The sequence below is a fragment of the Periplaneta americana genome, chromosome 2 (assembly GCF_040183065.1).
Source record: "Periplaneta americana isolate PAMFEO1 chromosome 2, P.americana_PAMFEO1_priV1, whole genome shotgun sequence".
NCBI lineage: Eukaryota > Metazoa > Arthropoda > Insecta > Blattodea > Blattidae > Periplaneta > Periplaneta americana.
Genome location: NC_091118.1, coordinates 129,012,417 through 129,033,234, shown reverse-complemented (window position 1 = coordinate 129,033,234; position 20,818 = coordinate 129,012,417). Strand labels below are relative to the sequence as shown.

The following is a 20,818-nucleotide window of genomic DNA, read 5'->3' as shown; positions in this document are numbered from 1 at the left end:
TTTCTTTTCTCCACCACTCCAGTACAGTCACCGGGTATGCCACTACCTGTAGAACATGCATGGTAACTAAAACTTCAGGAATAGTATGTAAGTGTAATACTTCATGTTCTAAGTGCTAATAAATACATATATATTTTGTGAAAGTTTCTTTCAAAATGATGGCATGGCATCCATGGCACACATTCTCATTTCACATTACTGGTATGTTTAGGTTCAGGGTTCTTATTAAGTAGGCCTAATGCAGTGTTCATATCTCGTTACAAGTAATATTCTATAATGCAAAAAAAAAAAATCTGCATAACAAAATCCAAATTCAATTTGTTATAGTTCATCCTCACTGATTAGAAGATGCAATTGTAGCGAAGAAAACCAAAATCAGCAATACACATGCCTAGAATGTAATTAAAGTTTTATGCCAGCCAATATTTTGTGATTATGTGAGTGTGCTTTCAAATTCTTTGCTATTATATTTGTTACTGTGGTGCAAAAGAAAAAAAAACCCTTGCACCCTGACATCGACTTGTATTTCAATGTCAGAATCTTCTCATCCTTAAAAAAAAAAAAAAAAAAAAAAAAAAAAAACTCGTGACTTTATGTTCAATGACAGCTCTGGTGGTCGAAGTTATAACATACGTCTATCTCTATTTTACGATAAAAATACTAGGATTAATATTTTGAGAAGTGAATTTTATAATAAAATTGAAGTTCATGAGAAAAACAGTCACTTATGAAAAATAATACGGTTACTCAAAACAGGCACTTATGAAAAATAATACGGTTACTCAATGAAGATATTTCAATCAAATTAATGTCTAGCGAACAATTGTTTTAAATGAAACATTTTTCTAGAAGTTTTCCAGAGTAAATTCATTACGCAATACACCAGACACATTGAAACAATTTGCTATGAAACTTCTTAGAATTCAACACGTTTCAAGAATATGCCACAATGGTGATGATATTCAGCTGCTTTAAGAACTTCTTTAACAGTATTGTTAACTGATATATTACAATCTAACATTTAACAACATCAGACTACTACTAGTAGGCCTACTTATTCCGTAAATAGGATTGAATATCAAAGAAATGATTATCGTTAGTGATGTGAATTACATAAATATGGAAACATTAAAACTTGCCATTCTCAATGTCTGGTGATTATCATGCATGTTATTACACCCAAGATTCCTGGGTTCAAACTCAGGAGACGGAAATCGGTTTTTAACAACAGAAAATTCTTATCAAAGAAAATAAACCCTTGGGTCTTATGTCGTTGATTTATGGCACCTGAAAGTTCACTGTCCTAAATGAGCAGATTCTAGACAAGATTTCCTGGCCACTATTATCCAGAATAATAAATTCTGCCTTCAAAATGTCTCACATCATAAGTGGAATTCAATTCTGTCGGAATAGCTAACAGGTCTTACCTCATACCTGCAGACATTAGGAAACAAATAACCAATACTTAACATTTTCAGAAAGATAGATGTCAACAGTGAGGGAAAAGCCAGCAACAGCTGAATTTATTGCCATCAGTTGGGTTTCAACATGCGAACCTCGGATTCAATGTCCAACATGGTAACTGCAAAACCACAAAGGTATTCGAAGGGAAAGGAGAGGGAAATTTTCAGATGTGATCTCTCTTTCTATGTCTCCTCTCGCCTTGCATTAAGCAAAAATTTGATTGATGAGAATGATACTAAGGATGCCAACGATGATATGCAGAGATGAATTTTGGCCTGAACAAGAAGTGATTGACTAATTGAAGGGTTCAGAGCCATAATGGGGCAAGCGCCATTTATTAAAAACGGAGAAAGCAAGGGTTAAAGTTAAGTGAATACCATAGTTTAATGAAGATTGACATATCATTTAGTTTTAATGTGTATGCTTTATATTACTTCCTATATGTTTCTATTGAATTATGGTAATGACGTCATTTTAACTCTTGTTTCCTATGGTTTTAGTAAATGGCACTTGGCTATGATTCTGAACCCTTCAATTTTGCCATTCTCAGGGACAAGAATACGCAAAAGGGACCTGGAACTTTGTCTCTACCCTGAAAGATTTCAACTACAGTTAAAAATCCATTATTGGTACTCTTAGCTATGCTTAAACCACAAACCTTCGACATAATGGCAAGGGTAACATAAACTGAGAATGACTTATTCCATGAAAAGATATTTATTTACACATGTTTATTATTACATAAAGAAAGTCCTTTAAAAATACCAGATACTTGAAACTGTGTTCTTGGATTAATCTTCTCTTCCTACCAACAATACATTATCACTGGCTGCGGTATCGACATTTAATCAGAACTGTTCAGAAGACCAAAATGTAAGTGGTGTGCAGTCATGCATTTACGTAATAATATAGTAAATATAGAATGTTTATGGGACATATTCATTTAGAAACCTTTGTGGAGAACGTATTGCATAAATTCCATATACTCAACGTTCCTGGATAACTAGAGGGTCTGTTTTCCATGCTAGTAACCTGGGTTTAGATATTGGTGGGTCCAAGTAAATTTATGGTGGACAAGGACAGTGCTTGGTGATAGATTTTCACGAGGTACTCGTTTCCTCTACCAGCATTCTGGCATTGCTTCATTAATCATTATCATTCTATCCTATGTACATTGCCTCATCACTTTTGAGGGAGATGCCAGGGTGAATGACACAGTCAAGTACCCATCATTGGACAAAAAAGTACATACATAAATAAGAACTTGAAAATTTATCAGATTTGTTGAAAAGAACTCGTATTATAATGTATGATCAGTATTCACGCATACAGACAACAGAGAATGAACTCTGATACATTACTTTAATACTGATCCATTTTTTTCCCGAAAGTGAACGAGAAATGAAGTAATTATGCATAATTTAAGGAAAATAACACCAATGTACATGTTTCCAGTCATTCTGTAACTGAAATTCGTTAAATCTTCGACAACTGCTTTGAGAGTCATGGCTTCTGAGGTCACCAGATTTGACATAGTTTGATTTTTTATCTAACAATCCTCATTCCCTACATGAAATTGAACATTTTAAGTGAAGAACGCGTCAATTTGTGATGACCGTAATGACATAAAGCAATGTTTGTGTGTACAAGCAAACAGGAATAATTTCGAGCACCTACTGTAATTCATTATGTACTGCACACTTTTGCTTTTAATCTTGAATGTGGTTACAATTTATCAGCATAAAGTCAAAAAATTAATTATTGGAGAAAGCAGTCATGTGAGAAGCAGCAGTATAATTTGTAAAGAACTTTCTTATGTAATTATCACACATATCAACATAGACCACACAATGTTACTTGATGCAATCCTTAACTTCCCACGAAAAAGAACGTTTCAATGTCCCATGTAACTACAGAGCATGAGAGTCTAAATGCTCATATACACAGACTCAACATCCGTTCATATTAATGCCCTATTTTAAAATAAACAGATGCACCCATGGATGGAAAACATTTTCAATGTGAAGTAATCCACAGAATTCAGGAAGACCTACCAATCCAACTAATAGAGTACCACTGGAATGTACAATGGAAAACAGGACAAATCTAAGCTTCAGAGGATTTTCAAATAACAACATAGTTGTCATTAGAGTTAATTATTTTAGTTAAACAATTGATTAAGTCTCAAATATTTCAAGTCTTCCATTGCAGTAACACTTGAATAAACCAACCAAAACTGTATTGAACATAACCTAACAAAAATATACAGTCAAACCTCCATATAACGATATTTGCGGGCCCTAACAGGTTGTACTGCTATATCAGGGTGGTTGTTATATTGAGGGTCTGTGATTTATCACATAGGATAAAAAGTGCAAGCAGAGTAACGTTTAACCTACAGCATAGTACTATGAGGTAACATGTAAAGGAACTAAATATAATAAATCACACATTTATGTACTTACATACTGCAGAAGTAGATTTAATACAGTACAGTAGTACTGCACGTATTTATTTTTGAAAGAAATCTGAAATTTTTCTTTGCTTTTGCTCTTGATAGCCTCTTTAATAAACACCGACCTTAAAGATTCTAAAACAATTAGTTGTTTCTTTGTAACACACTGAAGAGAACTTGCAGCACACTGAATTTTTCTCTGTGTCAAAGCAGTTCTAAGTAAGATACTTTTTTGGTTTCTACTTTACTATTATAACAAACACCATCTTCGAAATAGTCATTTTCGCTGCCTTTAACTCCCATCCTTCAATTCTGTAATTATACAGTAGATTCATCACTGCACTCCATAAACACTGATATACCATCATCCACTGACACATAAACCATTTTATCGCAGCACTGTCCACATCATTTGAGACTGCCATCTTCAATTGTTTTCGTGCTGGATCAAATTTGCAACTGGTGACACTTTCCTCAATTTCTTACTTTTTTAAAGAAAGTAGTCAATGTAGATTCTGAAAATCCATATTTTTGTGTCTGTCTGTTACATTCCTTCATCCAAATCTTTAAATGCAGCCAATTCAGTTTCCAAACTTATTGATTTCCGTTTAGCAGAAACCATCACCATGCCTACTTACTCCCACCTTGTCATCTGTACACTGGAAAATAACTAGGAAGACTGGTTACACGTCCATCCCTTAGTAGAAATTCCTACTCTCGGGTCAAGATAATGATTAATGAAGCAATGACAATGCTGGTAGAGGAATCAGGAGTACCTCATGAAAACAAAACCTTAATACCTGCTACCATCTTCAAGAATAGCTGCCAATTTACGAAAAACCTTGAAGTTAAAAATACATATTGTTGTAACAGGGTGTTTCTAAAATTGCTTCATCACTATAGTGAGGGATATTTACCGTTATTTATATAGGAAATTTGCCAAGACCACAAAAAATATCGTTTAATGCTGGTTTATCGTTACATCAATCATTATCATTCTGTCCTATATAGATAACCTTGTCACTCTGAAGGAGATGCTTGGGTGAATGGCAGAAAGTCAAGTACCCGTCACTGGACAAAAAAGTACCTAAATAAAGCTTGAAAATTTATCAGATTTGTTAAAAAACTCGTGATCAGTATTCACGCATATAAATAACAGAGAATGAACTCTGATACAGAACCTGCTACCGTTCTCAATACCAAGCTGCTGATTTACGAAAAATCTTGAAGTGAAAAATACATATTGTTGTAACAGGGTGTTTCTAAAATTGCTTCATCGCTATAGTGAGGGATATTTAACGTTATTTATACACAAAATTTGTCGGGACCATAGAAAAAAATCGTTTAATGCTGGTTTATCGTTATATTGTTCTTCGTTGTACGGAGGTTTGACTGTATTTATATATTTTTTTCTTTAGTTGTTCAATTCGCATGCAGTTTGTAAAATACATATAGTAATGTATATTAAAATTCACGAATTTATCACAGATATGTTAACCTAAACAAGTACAATTAAGTCACCCATGTGTATTATTTTCCCATATTCACAGAAAATATATTTGCACAATGAATAGGAAAATAATGTAATCCCAAATATTACATTCCCAATACAAATACCGTGTTATTGTTGTGTTGAATATTATATCTGACGTAAAGAACCATGCTGAAATGTAACAAATGGGACATAGAAACTACAATGTTAAATACCATATCCAGCACGTGAAACTGTGAACATAGCAGAGGAATGTGACGTGAAGGATTGTCCATCAGTCTTGTGTGAAGATAAGTCTATAAGGGCATACACCAGTCTAGCATTAACAACTTCTAATAAACTATTGAGGCAATTCAAATAAATTTAGCACCCACACCATACAATAAAATTACCCATCAAAATTAATTCACATGGAACAACATGCCTGAAACACATTCAGATTTTGTATACTTGCATGGTGTTTGTTATTCTTTATTGCTCATAATTCTATCACGTAGATATAGTCTGGACTCGTAAATATAACGCATCAGAACAGAAACGCCTATTTTTTCGTCAACAGTAATTCATACTGAAAAATTATGGAAATCTCATGTCTAATTGACATGAAAGTATAAAACCAAAATATTTAAGTTGAAAATATATTAAGTGTTCAATATACTGTATGTTCGTTTTACATACAATTAAATGAATGTCTTTTTCATAATCTTCAATTTAATGTGTTTTAAAATTATTTAATGCATAAATCAAGTTGCATTTAATAGCATTTCAACTAAAAGTTAATAAGAAATTATTAGTTTACAATTGTTTAAATATATCTCTTGTTCACTATTCATTACATTAAAATCTAAAATACAATTTTACACTAACTGAAAATGTAGAATAGGTACTTAACAATTACAGTAGTAACAAAATAAAATAAACACAACAGTATTAAATACATGAAAATTACTTATGTACATTTATTAGTTACGAAAATTCAATAGAGTTATTTCAGTATTTTCTTTCATTAATTATATTAGTCCTAAAAGTGCTGCGGAAAAGCATTAATTAGAAATGTATGGACAAAAAGCAGGCTGAGCTAGCAGAAAGATGTGAGTATTTTGTTGAAATTATTGATAGTCACAAAAATTAAAAATTACATTAATATGAATAAAACCTGAATTACATGGTATTATTTAAATAAATAGATATATTAATAATAATCCGTGTAATGTGTAGCTGGTGGACGATGTATGCAATGGAGAGGGAAAGGAACTGGCCACCCTAACCCATTATCTCCTGGCCTATTGACTCATAAGTGATGCCTTCTTGGTGTCACTCGTGAGGTTCAGACCTGTCTTCGGACAGTTGACTAAACAACAATAATAATCCTTATGTTATATTAATACAGTTTTTGGTATGTAACGCATTTAATTGTCAAATCAGATTTTAATGACATCTGCTGGTCCTACGGCATGAGAAAATTAATAACCTTCCCTTCTCCATCCTCAGCTACCATTTGATTTACTTTTTGTTTCGCTGAATCTAATTGTATGTCTATCAATTTTGCCGAAACCAAACATTTTCAGTACTATATTCAGTGTAAAATTACAGACACTGCCACAAATTTTACTGAGGGAGGGGGAAGTTACTGAACCTACATTTCCTTAATAATTGAAATTCTTCATTTTAAAACAAAGTATAAATAAAAATCCCTTCAAGAAAATACAATTAAAATCATGTAAAAAATCTACATATAAAGCAAACAAATAAAATAAACTTATTCTTAAAAATAATAAATTATAACACATGGAAAAAGGAAAATACAAATCAATTCAATAATTCATTAAAAATGAAAATTAAAGAACTGCATCCTACCCTTAACATTATATTTTTGTAAGACGGAATTAATTACCTTCAATTACTGTTGGATAATTATAAACAGCAGCTGACAAATTTTGTTAAAATATCTAGTTTACTTATCTTTTAATTTTTAAGGATTTTTATTAAAAGTAAATCTTTCAAAAATTCAATCGAACATTGGTTAGGTTAGAACTTTTGTTCTAATAGCGAACATAACCATTTATTATTATTATTATTATTATTATTATTATTATTATTATTATTATTATTATTATTATGGTTTGGCCATTTTAAAAGGATGGTACGAAAGAGATTACTAAGAAGAGCATTGGAGATGAGAATAGAGAATAAGAAGAGGACAATGGGGAGATCAAGAATGAGTTGGTTGGACGGATTAGGGAGAACTTAAATGCAAGAGGAATGGAATGGTCGAGTGAAAAATTTTGGGAGGATAGAGATGTCTGGAAGAGGCTAAGTCGGATGACCTGTATAAACAGAAACGTCCAATAGAGGAAGAAGAAGATTATTATTATTATTATTATTATTATTATTATTATTATTATTATTATTATTACTTTCTTTAAAGAAATTCAACACACCATAAATATGCCAAATCAAATGTATTATGTGAGGCGGATTCATGAATATTACTGACAATATATCTAATGTCAGCTTACATGTTTTCATTTGAATTGCCGTCATACAATACATATAGTTATAGCAGGCAGTACAAATCACCAGAAGAGTTTCCATCCACACGACACTAGCTAACATACATAACATAGACAATAATTCGGGCAAGGGAAAGCAGGTATATAGCAAAGGCAACAGTGGAAGGACCAGCCGACTTTGTACCTTAATAGGACTTCCAGAAGTCTCGGTTCTCTCGACTTTACGGGATTTCTGTAAGCAGCAAATGGATATGGGTAACAATTGCACAGGAAAGGAACTCGAACACAAGACAAAACTCACAAAACAAAGAGATTTCATTATAGCATCCTTTGCCTCTGTAATTAAGCAAAACACTACAAAACAATGAAAAAGAATAAAGCAACACAAGAAGTGATTGCCACAGTTGCTCGTGTGTGATGTGACAAAAAACATAATTTTTATTTATATAAAATATTGGAACGCAATCATATTTTATTAGAAAAAATATGGATCAGTTTATTTCTACTAATACTGGATGTCTCAATCTAACATAGCCCACCCACAACCCACACAGTGGCTTTCATATGTGTAGCAACAATATACCTATTAGCCATGCAGTGTGCTGAGCTGACACTGGTAATGTGTCATGTACTCACCTAATTTAATCAAAAGAAAAATGCTGAAATTGCCCACCACATTTTCTATACATTTCTGTCACCTCAACATGTTCTCTATCATCTGCTCCAGTTTCCGTCGAGAAATAGAGGTAATCCCTCGACGGATATTATGCTTGAAATCTTCTAAGGTGCTTGGATTTGTCTTATACACTTTATCTTTCAATGATTCTCAAAGATAAAAATCACCAAGGGTTAGATTGGGGGATATCGAGGGGACCACAGATTAACACTAATGATTCTGTCCTGGAACACTTCATTAATTTATTTTAAGGAAACATTTGCTGCATGAGCAGTGGCGGAATTCTGTTGAAGGACTGCATAATTTTGTTCCATCTCGATCAATTCTCGAAAAATGGGGAGTAAAATTAGATTTGTAGACTCATCAGCATTAATAATTGATTCTTGGAGGGGGGAGGGGGGAGGGGGGAACCGGTCCGATAGTTTTTTCTTCAGTCATGGCACACCATACATCAACCTTTTTGTCATGTAAGAGAACCTCACGAATGTCTGGTTTTTCAGTTGACCAGTAGTGGGAATTATGTGAATTTATGTTGTTGAGGAGTTGGAACCAAACTGTGCTGGAGAATAAAATAAGATATGGGTCTATTTCTAGCACAAACGTTATTTACAACCCATTCACAAGATGTACGTCTTTTCCTGATCATCTGATTGTAGGTCGTGAGTTCATTACTAGGGTTGCCAGATGTACGACTTTACCCAGAACAGTAAACTTTCAGCTTTTCCTGTTCCGTTTACAATGCGAGCCTTGAACCATGTCAAATATTTTGTTTTCAGTTTTCAAATCTCGCACGTAGTTCTGGTTGATTCCGATTGCAATGCTATCTATGTCACATTTATGATGATGGTGGTGGCATAGTAGTATGACAGTACCAGAAAGATAGGTGTATTTTTCTCACTGGCACATACAGTCTGTGCACAAAGTCCGTATACACATTACAAAGTATACACTTTCATTAAATTAAATTAAATTACATTACTACATTAAATTCAAGCTGACGTGCCATGTTCATGCTGATGAGGATGGCACTATTGCTATTCACTATTGACCCTCTGAGAATCGCAATGCGTGACAACAGATTGTTGGTTGAAGGAATGGCTGACACAAGTGAATACACGATTGAGGAATGTTTGGAGCTGCCGTGTGGGTCCATGAGTGTCAAGCCTATGGCAAATCAATGAAAAATGTCATGAACGATTTCGTTGCGCAGTTTGAGAAGACAGCATCAATACATTACATTAGAAGACTTTGTTGCTGTGGGAAAAGAAAGCTTTCACAACAAGCAGCGTTTGCGACACGCCAATCCACAAGGCTTGAATGTTGTGCACACATGGCACAATCTGTCCAACAATCTCCAGTCAAGTCCACACAGAAGTGTGCTGCTGAGTTGGGAATACCAGAATCAACCATGTGGAAACACATGAAATTGGAGGTGAAATTAAAGCATTGGCATCCATTGAATGTTAATGAATTATGAGATGGTGATTTGGAGAGACGTGTGGATGCTTGTGGTCAGATGCTGCAACAATTTCCAACAATGGCTCAGCAGGCAAAGTTCACGTTTTCTGACAAATGCGTAATTTATCGCAGCTCCCACTGATGAACTGGAAAATGCGGTGCACACAGCTTTCCAGACAGTGACCCCAAGAATGTTAGTTAATATGAACAAGATAACATGACAGTGCATTCTACTGTGCAGAGATCACGGAGGGACACATACAGATATTCTGGATTCCTAAGAGGTATGTTGCATCTTTTGTAATGTGTATACAGACTTTGTACAAACACTGTACAAAAATAAAGAATGAAATTAGCAGAATTCAAAGAAACTCGAATGTATGTAACATGGCTAAATGCAGACAAACCTATAAATTGTAAAAATTTCTAAGTAAAACACGTTATTTTAAACCAGTTCTTGCATACGCATCTGAAAGTTGGACATATACACAAAAAAGAAATTAGTAGAATTCAAACTGCAGAAATAAAAATTTTGCGTGGAATTTTGGGGAAAACCAAAATGGACAGAATAAAAAATGAGGAAATTAGATATTTTAAATACAGAACAACTTCAGATAAAATTAGAAAGAAAGATTGAAATGGTTTGGCATATCAAAAGAATGGAGGAAGGAAGATTACCTAGGAGACATGAACACTTGATCTAAAAAAAAACCTAAATTCAGTTGTATTCACATTTCTTACAGAAATACTGCTCTCTGAATACACACGCCTTGTTACAACAGTTAAATGACTCACACTGATTGAGAACATGCTACATGTGTGTGATGTAGTTTGATCACCACGTGCTAGGAACAATCTGATACTGAGAAACCCCGCACATAGCCTGCATTAGATGGAGACACCCAATATTAAATGTAGTTATATATTAAAACAATTTTTAAATATTTAGATATATATTTATAACTTAGGTTGGATATGCAACTATGGAAACTACCTCTAGGATATTTCCCTTCGTGCAGAGCAATTAAAAGAGTACACTGACTGAAAGAGAAAAATAATCTTACCATAAAATCTTCTATACTATAAAATAAAAGCCTTACAACAATATAATGACTCACTACACTACAAAATTGTAACTTTTAATCACTAACACACAAATATAAACTTGATAAATACAACTTAACAACATTGCTTCAGTATGACAAATAATTCTTAGAAAATATTTTATGCAATTTCTCTTATAAAAATTTTACTGTTTAAAAATGTTTATACTGATGTCAATTTTAAGTGCTTTTTATAAGTTACAGCGAAACATCTCTGAACAAGTCATGAGTCATAAAAGTTGTTCTTTACTATCCCTTGTTTTTAGTTATGTACGAACCTTGAATCCAAGAACTGAATGGAGTGTCCCTCGTGTGTATTTGTAGATGCATGTAATATGAACATATACAGTGTATCATGTACTGGTACACATCTTTTACTGAACAAGAGTAAGCCGGATAGATAGATAAATAAATAAACAAATGTGTAAATGAATGGATGCTTGGACAGATGAACAGAGAGGAACGATATATAAATGAAGGAAGCAAGGAATGAAGGATGGATAGGCCGGTATGTGGGTGGAAGATGGACATAAGTGGACGAAAATATGGATAGAAGGAAAAATGGATGGATTCGCATGTTTGCAGGTGGGAGGGAGGATGAATGAATATGCAGTGAACTAGTTAGTGAATGGCTAGGTAGATAGAAATGAACACAGATTTCATTAATATTTTTAAAAATAATTATAAAATAGCTACCTACAATTTATGGGACCACGTGTCCAAATGAGTATGAAGAGGAACATTATGACAATTTCAAGACTATTAGCAATATATAAATGTTTTATTTTATTGTTGAATAAGCTTATTTTAAAAACCATAACGGCTAGAAGTAGCTCATAAAAAGTGACAACAAAAATACAACCACTACATAATAATGAAATGTAACAGTCACCATGCAAATCAATTGCATGTGATAAGAAAGATGTTAAAAAGTAATAATTTGAAAGTAATATCTCATGCAAGTCTAGAAATTAAGAAAATTTTATATATTACAATACAAAACTCACCCTATATGTCAGCATGACACCAGTTTTGTTGAGCATCCAAAACGGGCAGTAAAGGGACATTACAATGGATCCTCTTTTACTCAAGGTATTCATTCCAAGATCCAGTGAAACTTTCTGAACACTGTCGTAGGAATCAAACGTCCATACAGCAAACTCAGGTGCATGAAGTTGAATTTCATGTTTGCAAGACCATTCTTTCTCCAAATAGTCAACAATCTGTACATAAATTTAACAGTTAAGATCATGATAATGCTCCTAAAATGTGACCAGCATTTTCATTCACTTGGTAGGCTTTACCGAAAGTCCATTTTAGAACTTTTCAGATCTAACACTGCATGGATACATAATGTATTGTTTTCAAGTGGTAAATGATATTTCATTGTCTCAAAATCTAACTCTGTTGACTTGTGGTACGTTTTACGACTGTATGGTGAGTCTCAATTGTTTCTCATTCAGAACTTAAGAGTGAAAACATTCTTCTGTACGTCTCTGTACATTAAGCACCAACAACAAACAGGTGAGTGTTATTAAGAAAAGACAACTAAAATTGAAAAAAAATTTTGTTCTAAAGAGTACACGTAATTTTTAAGATAAAAGTATGGTAACAGTAAATATTTACGTTGGTGTCCACTTTCAGATTACAATATACTCAATTTTCATTGGAAAGAAACATACGAACTACTGTTATTTCTTATGATAAATAGTAAATAATGACGATAACAACAAAGAATACGATGATGACGATTATACTGGTTTGTAAGAATAGATGACAAAATATAACAACAATGCAATGATACTACATCAATATCGTGCAAAAAGCCATAGTACTATTCAGTATCAACTAATGTTCGTCTTCGAAAACAATGTGTAAAATATACTAAAGTAAACAAATGTTTATGTACATCATTATGCCTTTTAAGTGACCTGATGTAATTATTCTTAATTCTTAATAAAAGAAGTAAGTTCAGCACATAATACACTGAAGGATCTCTTAGTCACAAGTTCATAACACACATATGGAACAACAAGATCAGCAACAAATTTAAAGATATAGTATGAAATTATTTCTTGTGATTAAGTAAATAAGTAACTAAGTAAATAAATAAATAATTTGCGCACAGCTAGCCTAATGGCTAGAGCATCAACATTCCATACTGATTAACAAGGTTTAAATCTTGAGAGGTCCAAGTGGAGTTTTTTTTTTTTAAATTTATAGTTGATTTAACTACAAAGATCACATATTGCGACTTTACTATGGATGTGATATCATTTTGTCTGAAATTCGGCGTCCTCTCTAACCTGGAGATACCTTATAGCTCGACCTGAGATGTTCCCTCACCATCACAATATCTAACGCGCAAATTATTTACGAGAGAAAGTGCGTCTCCCCTGGCACAAGAATATAGCATAGATAAATCAAGATAAATCCACTATCTCTGATATAAAATGAAATAAAGATAGCATTTTACAATTTGCCGCGAAGCTTGAAGAAAAACTATGAAGAATGCAAATGATTCCATTCTTGAACAGGCCATTTACACGTGGTTTGTATAAAGGCAAGTGAAAGGAGATCCGATATCAGGTCTATTGTTATGTGAAGAGGCATTAGAAAGAAAAACAAGAAATTAGGGGGCTCCTCTGATTTCAAAGTCAGTACAGGTTGGTTAAAAAATTTCAAATCGCGGCATGGAATAAGGGAGCGATTTCTTCAAGCAACAAGGTACGTACTGTATTGTGTCATTGTTATCATTATTATGTACAGTACATACATCTTTAGAACTGTATTTTACTTTCTTTCTTCTATTATGGTATTATTTTCATGTTGTTTAGTGTCGATTTTGTTATGCTATTATTATTATTTTTTTGTAATATGTTAGCATTCTGTTCTTTAACTTTCTGTTAAATTTTCACTGCTTGTATACTTTGTGATCTGGTAGGATGTAAGAGAAGGCCCTATCGCCTTAACTCTGCCAGTATAAATAAATAAATAAATAACAATAATTTATTATTATTAATTATTACATATTTTGTATGTGCAGTACAATATTTTAACGGTATATTACCGTAAAGAAACTTTATACACATTTTATGTTCCATTATCCGAACAATGCATATCCGAACTATACCTGGTTCCAATTAGTTCGGATAATCGACGTCCCACTGTATTTTAATTACTTAAATACAATTTCAATTAAGTAACATATTAAATGATTTACCCTTCTATCAAACACGGATGTTCCCTGGATCAAATGTCCTATTTTAATTATGTAATTACTTTATATTATTTATTTCTAACAAGTGCAGCGAAGCGCATGGGTATGACTAGTTAATTAATAAAATGTCAAGCATTTATATATATAAATTCTAAATTATAGACATCAGCTCAAAGAATTTGAGTGACCACAAGGGTCCTGAATACAATAAACATGTACAATAATGTGATGTGATACATTAAAGAAAAAAAAAAAAAGTTAATTGTTTAAGGCAAAATAAATGGATTAATTGAAATAGAGATGATGATGTAGTATTTGAAGAGAAACCTTGATAATATTTATAAGGACAGACTTTACATAATCAAAAGGAATGTGAAGTTCCTTAAGATAATTCCATGTGAATTTGGAAATAGAACCTCTACTGCCAAACAGCAAACTAATGACAGACCATTGTTTAAGAGGGACGTTGTACTTTTGAGAAAGATAAGGCAGACAAGGTTCATATATCGACTTCTTCTCAATATCAACTTCGGTGGCCTGATTTAGGTTTCTTTCGAAACAGATAGTAGGGTCAAGAACAAGAGCCCGTTTTAAGTGTCCGTTAATAGCAATAATGTCTGCCCGTCTGAAAGAACCATCTGATGATACACAATGCACCTTTATTTCTGATGTTCGAAATTTTCCTTCCAGTAAAAAGTTTGAAATTATGGTTGTATCAATCGAGTTACAGTCTTAAATTTACAGTATATTTTGATACTTACTCTCAGTACAATAACTGTGTTGCCTGGTTCTGCTGTTGGCATCTGTATACTTTCTCCTGCTTTGATCTTTTTCTCAGTAGGAATGCCCTGTATGCAACATATCAGATCAACTGGAAGGAAATTCTTGAGAATAACTGCAGGTCGTAAGTGAATGTTGTAGCATGTGCTTGACATAGTATGACGATTCGTTTTCTCGAAGTACACCTGCTCCATCTCTCCAACAATCTGCAATACAAACATGCTAATATTACAAAAAGTGTTCACACAATTTGTGGATATTCTTTGAAGGTTTTACAAAAATAAACTATCATTCATTCAGTGTTCTGCCCAAAAGCAGGTCTTTCGCTGCAAACCCAGCTTTCTATAACATGTCATAACTGAATAAGATACAATTAACATACTGCAGTCACAAAGCTTGATAACAGGCAGATAGGTTAGTTGATTTGTTTTCAATACCTAGCACTTGATAATGAAGTCATTGGTTCCTCTTGATTGGACTCAACTTCATTGTTGTTGTTTAGTAAACTGTCTGAAGTCAGGTTGGAACCTCATAAGTGATACCAGTAAAGCATCACTCATGAGACAACTAAGCCAGGAGATAATGGGATATGGTGGCCAGTTTCTTTCCCCCTTTATTATATACATTACTGTCTAACATATTTTAATAATCAGACTTCAGATATAACAGTAGAATCCGTCTTAACCAGGACCAAAGGGACCAGGCTAGTTCTGGATATGAGATTTTACCGGATAATTGAATAAATACCGTTAATTTACATTTTAAAAAAGTTCATATTTTATGGTGCCAAATGTTGAAACTGCATCCATGTGAAGCTTATTTCCCTATCACTTGCTCATAACTGGATAAACATAGAAACTGTGTGAATTTTCCTTATTAAAACACATCACACAACACAAATAATACACTAATTTTAGGTTAGAATATTCACTGAAAATTAAAATTCGTGCGAACTTCTAATGTGTCAACAGTAACAGTCCGAACATAATTAAACATAAAAACTGTGTAGATCTTCTTTATTAAAAAACAACACACAACACAAATAATACACTAATTTTAGGTTAGAATATTCACTGAAAACGAAAATTCATGTGAACTTCCTAATGTGGCAAAACTGACGGCCCAGAGTGTGGCAATGTGGCAGTTTTAAACTTTTTTTTTTGATCCAGCCAAAAGTGCTGTTATTTTAGTATTGGCAGTTATTTGGGTGCTGGTTACGAGGGATTTTACTGTATACAAACAATTTTTCTTCCTCTGAGACATATTATCAAGTGAAGTGTACTGTCTAATAATAGATCAACTTCACTGAAGTTCTCAATTTATGCATCACAAAAGTTTGGTAAAATATTTCCCAAATTTCTGTAGCAGAGCCCTGACTGGTTCCTGCATGTAGATCTTTTAAGTATTTTGTTACACCACTGCACCAAGTACATGTATACACTGGAGGATACCTGTGAATCAGTGAAAATTTTGAAACATATGTTTCTACAGTACACATTCATTATCAATGTGACATGTTACCAAGAATCAACACTGGATATAAGATTTCGCCTTATCAGCCTTATATAAAAACGAAGAACATCTTTTGCACGAAATAAATCTACTATTTGTTGATGATGACTTTAGTTCCTTAGTTGATCAACGTTACACTTAAGATTTTTACAGATTCACGAGCAAATAGAATGTAAAAGAAATGCACGAAAAAAATCTGTTTGGGGTTACATATTAAAATACCATATGGTACAGTTTACACAAAAAGCATTAATAAAAGTACTGGTAATTGTGAGTTGTAAATAAAAATGTTGTTACTAGATATTTAAATTACATAAAAGTTAATTACAGAAACACCACCTCCTGCGTGAAATTGTTATCTTGCCTGATTACTGTATGAACCAGAAGTCCTGGGTTCGATTCCCTGCTATACTCACACGTTTAAGATTCTAGGATCTGAATTGGGGTCCACTCAACCTCAAGATCAGAAAAATTGTGGAGCCACGATATGTTGTGAATTTTGGTTAAAGAAAAGCCAATTAATAGTATCTGTGAAGACTCACAGCACCCATGTTGCAGCTGATAGTAATGCAGTTACTATAAAAATGGCAGGTGCTTGGTTCGATTTTGTCCCTTTTAGTTTAATTATAGCAAACATGCAATACATACAGAAATACACAAACATGTTCTTATTGTTGGTAAAGAGAAAACAGAAGACAAGTGCTCGAAATATTCATGTCAAATAGTTCACACATTGACACTTTTCATCTGGACTGTCAAGCTTTATTAAATGTACTGCATTCCATCGCATAATCGTCGCATTTTTAATGCCTTTTTTTTAAAATGAAAATATACAGTGGGACCATTATGTGAAGAATAATTAAAATGCTAACGACTGGTCGTGCCAACTTCCAGTGATCAGCTTCCATTTAACAGGGGAGTGTGCGAGCAAGTAGGGCCAAATTACGTGATTTGTAGTGGAAGAGGAAGAAGAGGGGAAGGAGGGGAACAGATATTAGTATGGGATGCTGGAACCTTAACGTGAACAATATCTTAAAAAGAAAATAAATAAATAAATAAAAAAATTATTGTAGTGTTATTGAATTTAAAACACTTTTTATTGACTAAAAATATTACAGTATATTGTTGAGTTGAATCACATGTACAGGTACATTTAATAACTGAAGTCGATAATATCTAACTATTGGACCAGTCTGCTGATAGATGATTGGTTTTGGCCTAAAAATGATATCATTAAAAGATCTCTGACTTCTTGTGGCATCCTGTCTCTTTTGGAACCACCAGGTATTAGTCGCGTGGATGGTAAACAACCCGATGGTCTCATCTTAATTCCATGGTCTAGAGAAAAATCTTTAATTTGGGACTCCACTTGCGTTGACACTCTAGCTCTATCTCACTTGCCGAATACCTCCAGACACGCAGCGTCTGTTGCTGAATTAGCCGTGAAAAAAAAAGTCAATAAATATGCTCATCTTTTAGACAATTGTATCTTTATCCTCTTTGCTGTGGAGACCTTCGGTCCTTGGAGTCATGACGCTAAAATTTGGTATCTCAAATCAGTCAAATTTTTATCTCCATAACTGGTGATCGCCATTGCACTACTTATTTGCGTCAACGCTTAAGTATTGCTATTCAACGTGGAAATGCAATGAGTATTTTAGGTACTCTTCCTGAATCCAGCCCTTTGGACGAACTCTTTCTTCTGTAAAATTTATTAAGTTTCCTGTATGTAAATATTTGTATTTAGTTTATTTCTGTGACATACTTTATAATTACTACACTTATGTCGCTTTAAAAAAGTATTTGAACATTCATAAACAATCACCACTCACAACCAACAATAACTGTATTGAACTGAAGGAATTTATGGCCATTGGCTTCGTGCTAACATCTCACACCTCCACTCCATTCACTTTCGTTAGCGGCCACTACTGTTTTTCGCACATCAGACCTTGAGCATAAAGGTACTTTGTATTGCAGTGGCGACACGTGATTTTTAAATAATTCTAAATCGAGATAAACGGAAATATCCATGCAACGATTATGCGGTGAAATTTTAAAGTCCTGATCAGTCTGTCAATAAATAAGGGTGTGACCATTATGTGATGGCGACGTTTACGCAATGAAATACGGTAATATGGTTGTGAAGTGATTTTGAGACATGTAAATTTCCAACAGACGTAGGCATAAACAGTTGCTGCATGTCAGCCTCTAGCACACATCATGATACTATTTCAATAGGTCCAAACCTTGTTATATTTATTTATTTCATCAATCTTTGTTCATGTCATGGCGGATTAGATGTGTTCCACCCTTGTTATATTGTATTTCTAAGACCAACCATCTGCTGACAAATTTATACAAATAATTTTCCTGATCATGTGTAGGCCTATAAGGAAGTTACTTTTAAAGTTTGTCCAAGCACTTCTATTATGCTATGTTCAAGATTTTCCAGATCTGAACAACTGCCTGTATCAAGAAATGCTTGGATATATAAAGCATTAAGTATTTTCTTGGGCTGAAATTGTAAGCATGCAATAAATTTCTATACAAACACATACAGTACAGATTAATGTATGAGAAAATAATTCTGACCTTCATGAAGAAAGGTTCCATGTCATTTTTATTCTTTGGATCACACTGTAACAGCTTCGTTGTTGTTAGCTGGTTTTGCAAGTCTTTCCAAACAAATGGTATTACTGACACCGTGTACCTAAACACACATCAGTGAATGAAAGAGGATTGAATTTATAATCACGGTAGAAACACAACTTATAAAAGTTCATTCAAAATATGAACAGAAAAACAACTTATAAAAGCTCATTCAAAATATGAACAGAAACACAACTTATAAAAGCTCATTCAAAATATGAACAGTCATTATTATTAAGTAAGTAAAAGTTAACAGTTAAAACATAAGTTTGAGTTTTACGTAACAAAACTCATACAAAGATACTAAAGGGAAATTTGATACTAACACAAGATTGTGGAAAAGCAAATATAAATTTTCTCTTGAACTACAGTGAAAGACTATTTCTTTTGATATGCTAAACATTCTGCAAGTGCACATGCATATAAAATGACCAAATGTCATAAGAAGAAACTGTATTCATATGTAAAATGCATATACTGTATGTAAGAATATGAAACATATTTAAGACTGACATTCTTACATGTTGCATTTGACTGTATACAAGGTAATTCATGATTAATGTGCATAACTAAAGGAGGTCTTCTCTCAGGTTAATGTCGTAAGAATTGTTCCTATAAACATAGTACCGCATTTTAATAGTTACAGAGATACAGTTGTTTGTATACTGATAAAAATAGAGTTTGAGTTTGAATTATTTAAATTTACAAAACTGAAGTACAGTATACGAGGTGTGGTTATTAAATAACGTGACTGGGTATCCCTGAGGATGTACACTTATTACAGTGTGTAGCTGACGTAGGGTAGTTGACTTTGATGCTTCCAGAAGTCTTTCTTTATGTTTTAGTTCGCCTCTGGGCTTTCACGAAAAAGAAAGCTGTTGTGTCATCTTGCAGGAATCATTGCAAGTCTAAATATCGAGCAGGGGCCTGTTTCACAATGTTTACAAGCTTTGTAATTTGTAAACTTTGCTTGTAGATTGTAAACTTCTGTTTCACAATCTTTGTTTGTAATGTTGAACTTTACAAAGGAAATAAAATCTTTACAAATTAAATTTTGCTCACTTTACAAGCATTCTGTTTCACAATGAAGGGTAATTTTACAAACGTGTCAACTTTACTTGTAAAGTTAGCACATTTTTCTACAATAGCCCTGAGATGTGTAAAGTTTGATATTGCAACAAATTCTGAATAAATACAATAAAGATATATTTATTAAATTAATTTTTGAGTAACTGGGTAATATTAAGAATTAAACTAGAGCAGTTTTGATGTTATTAAGTAGTTCTAATGACTCAGACGAAGATACTGAATGTAGGCCTAATCAAACAAAGACGTATATGTAAAATTTTCCAGCCAAGAATTAATAATACGTTTGTATCATTGTATGAATTTAATGAAAGGTTTCGAATGAGTCCCGCGCTATACTTCAGAATACCGCATGAGTATTTATATACGAAGACTGTATTTAATAAATAATCACACTTAAAAAAAGA

The 20,818-nt window shown here is 33.2% G+C and overlaps 1 protein-coding gene across 3 annotated transcripts in view; it reads right to left on the bottom strand.

The window, feature by feature from the left end:
- Vps13 (vacuolar protein sorting 13C) overlaps positions 1-20,818 on the bottom strand; it is a 157,821-nt gene that overhangs the window by 44,730 nt on the left and 92,273 nt on the right. For 2 of the 3 annotated variants that reach the window (XM_069818432.1, XM_069818433.1), the window contains exons 38-41: positions 19,269-19,386; positions 15,143-15,367; positions 12,169-12,384; positions 8,109-8,156 (exon numbers count right to left, since the gene is read on the bottom strand). In XM_069818432.1, coding sequence (XP_069674533.1) covers positions 8,109-8,156; positions 12,169-12,384; positions 15,143-15,367; positions 19,269-19,386 — 607 coding nt within the window. The remainder of the gene's footprint in view (positions 1-8,108; positions 8,157-12,168; positions 12,385-15,142; positions 15,368-19,268; positions 19,387-20,818) is intronic. The other variant, XM_069818434.1, reaches the window with a different exon arrangement.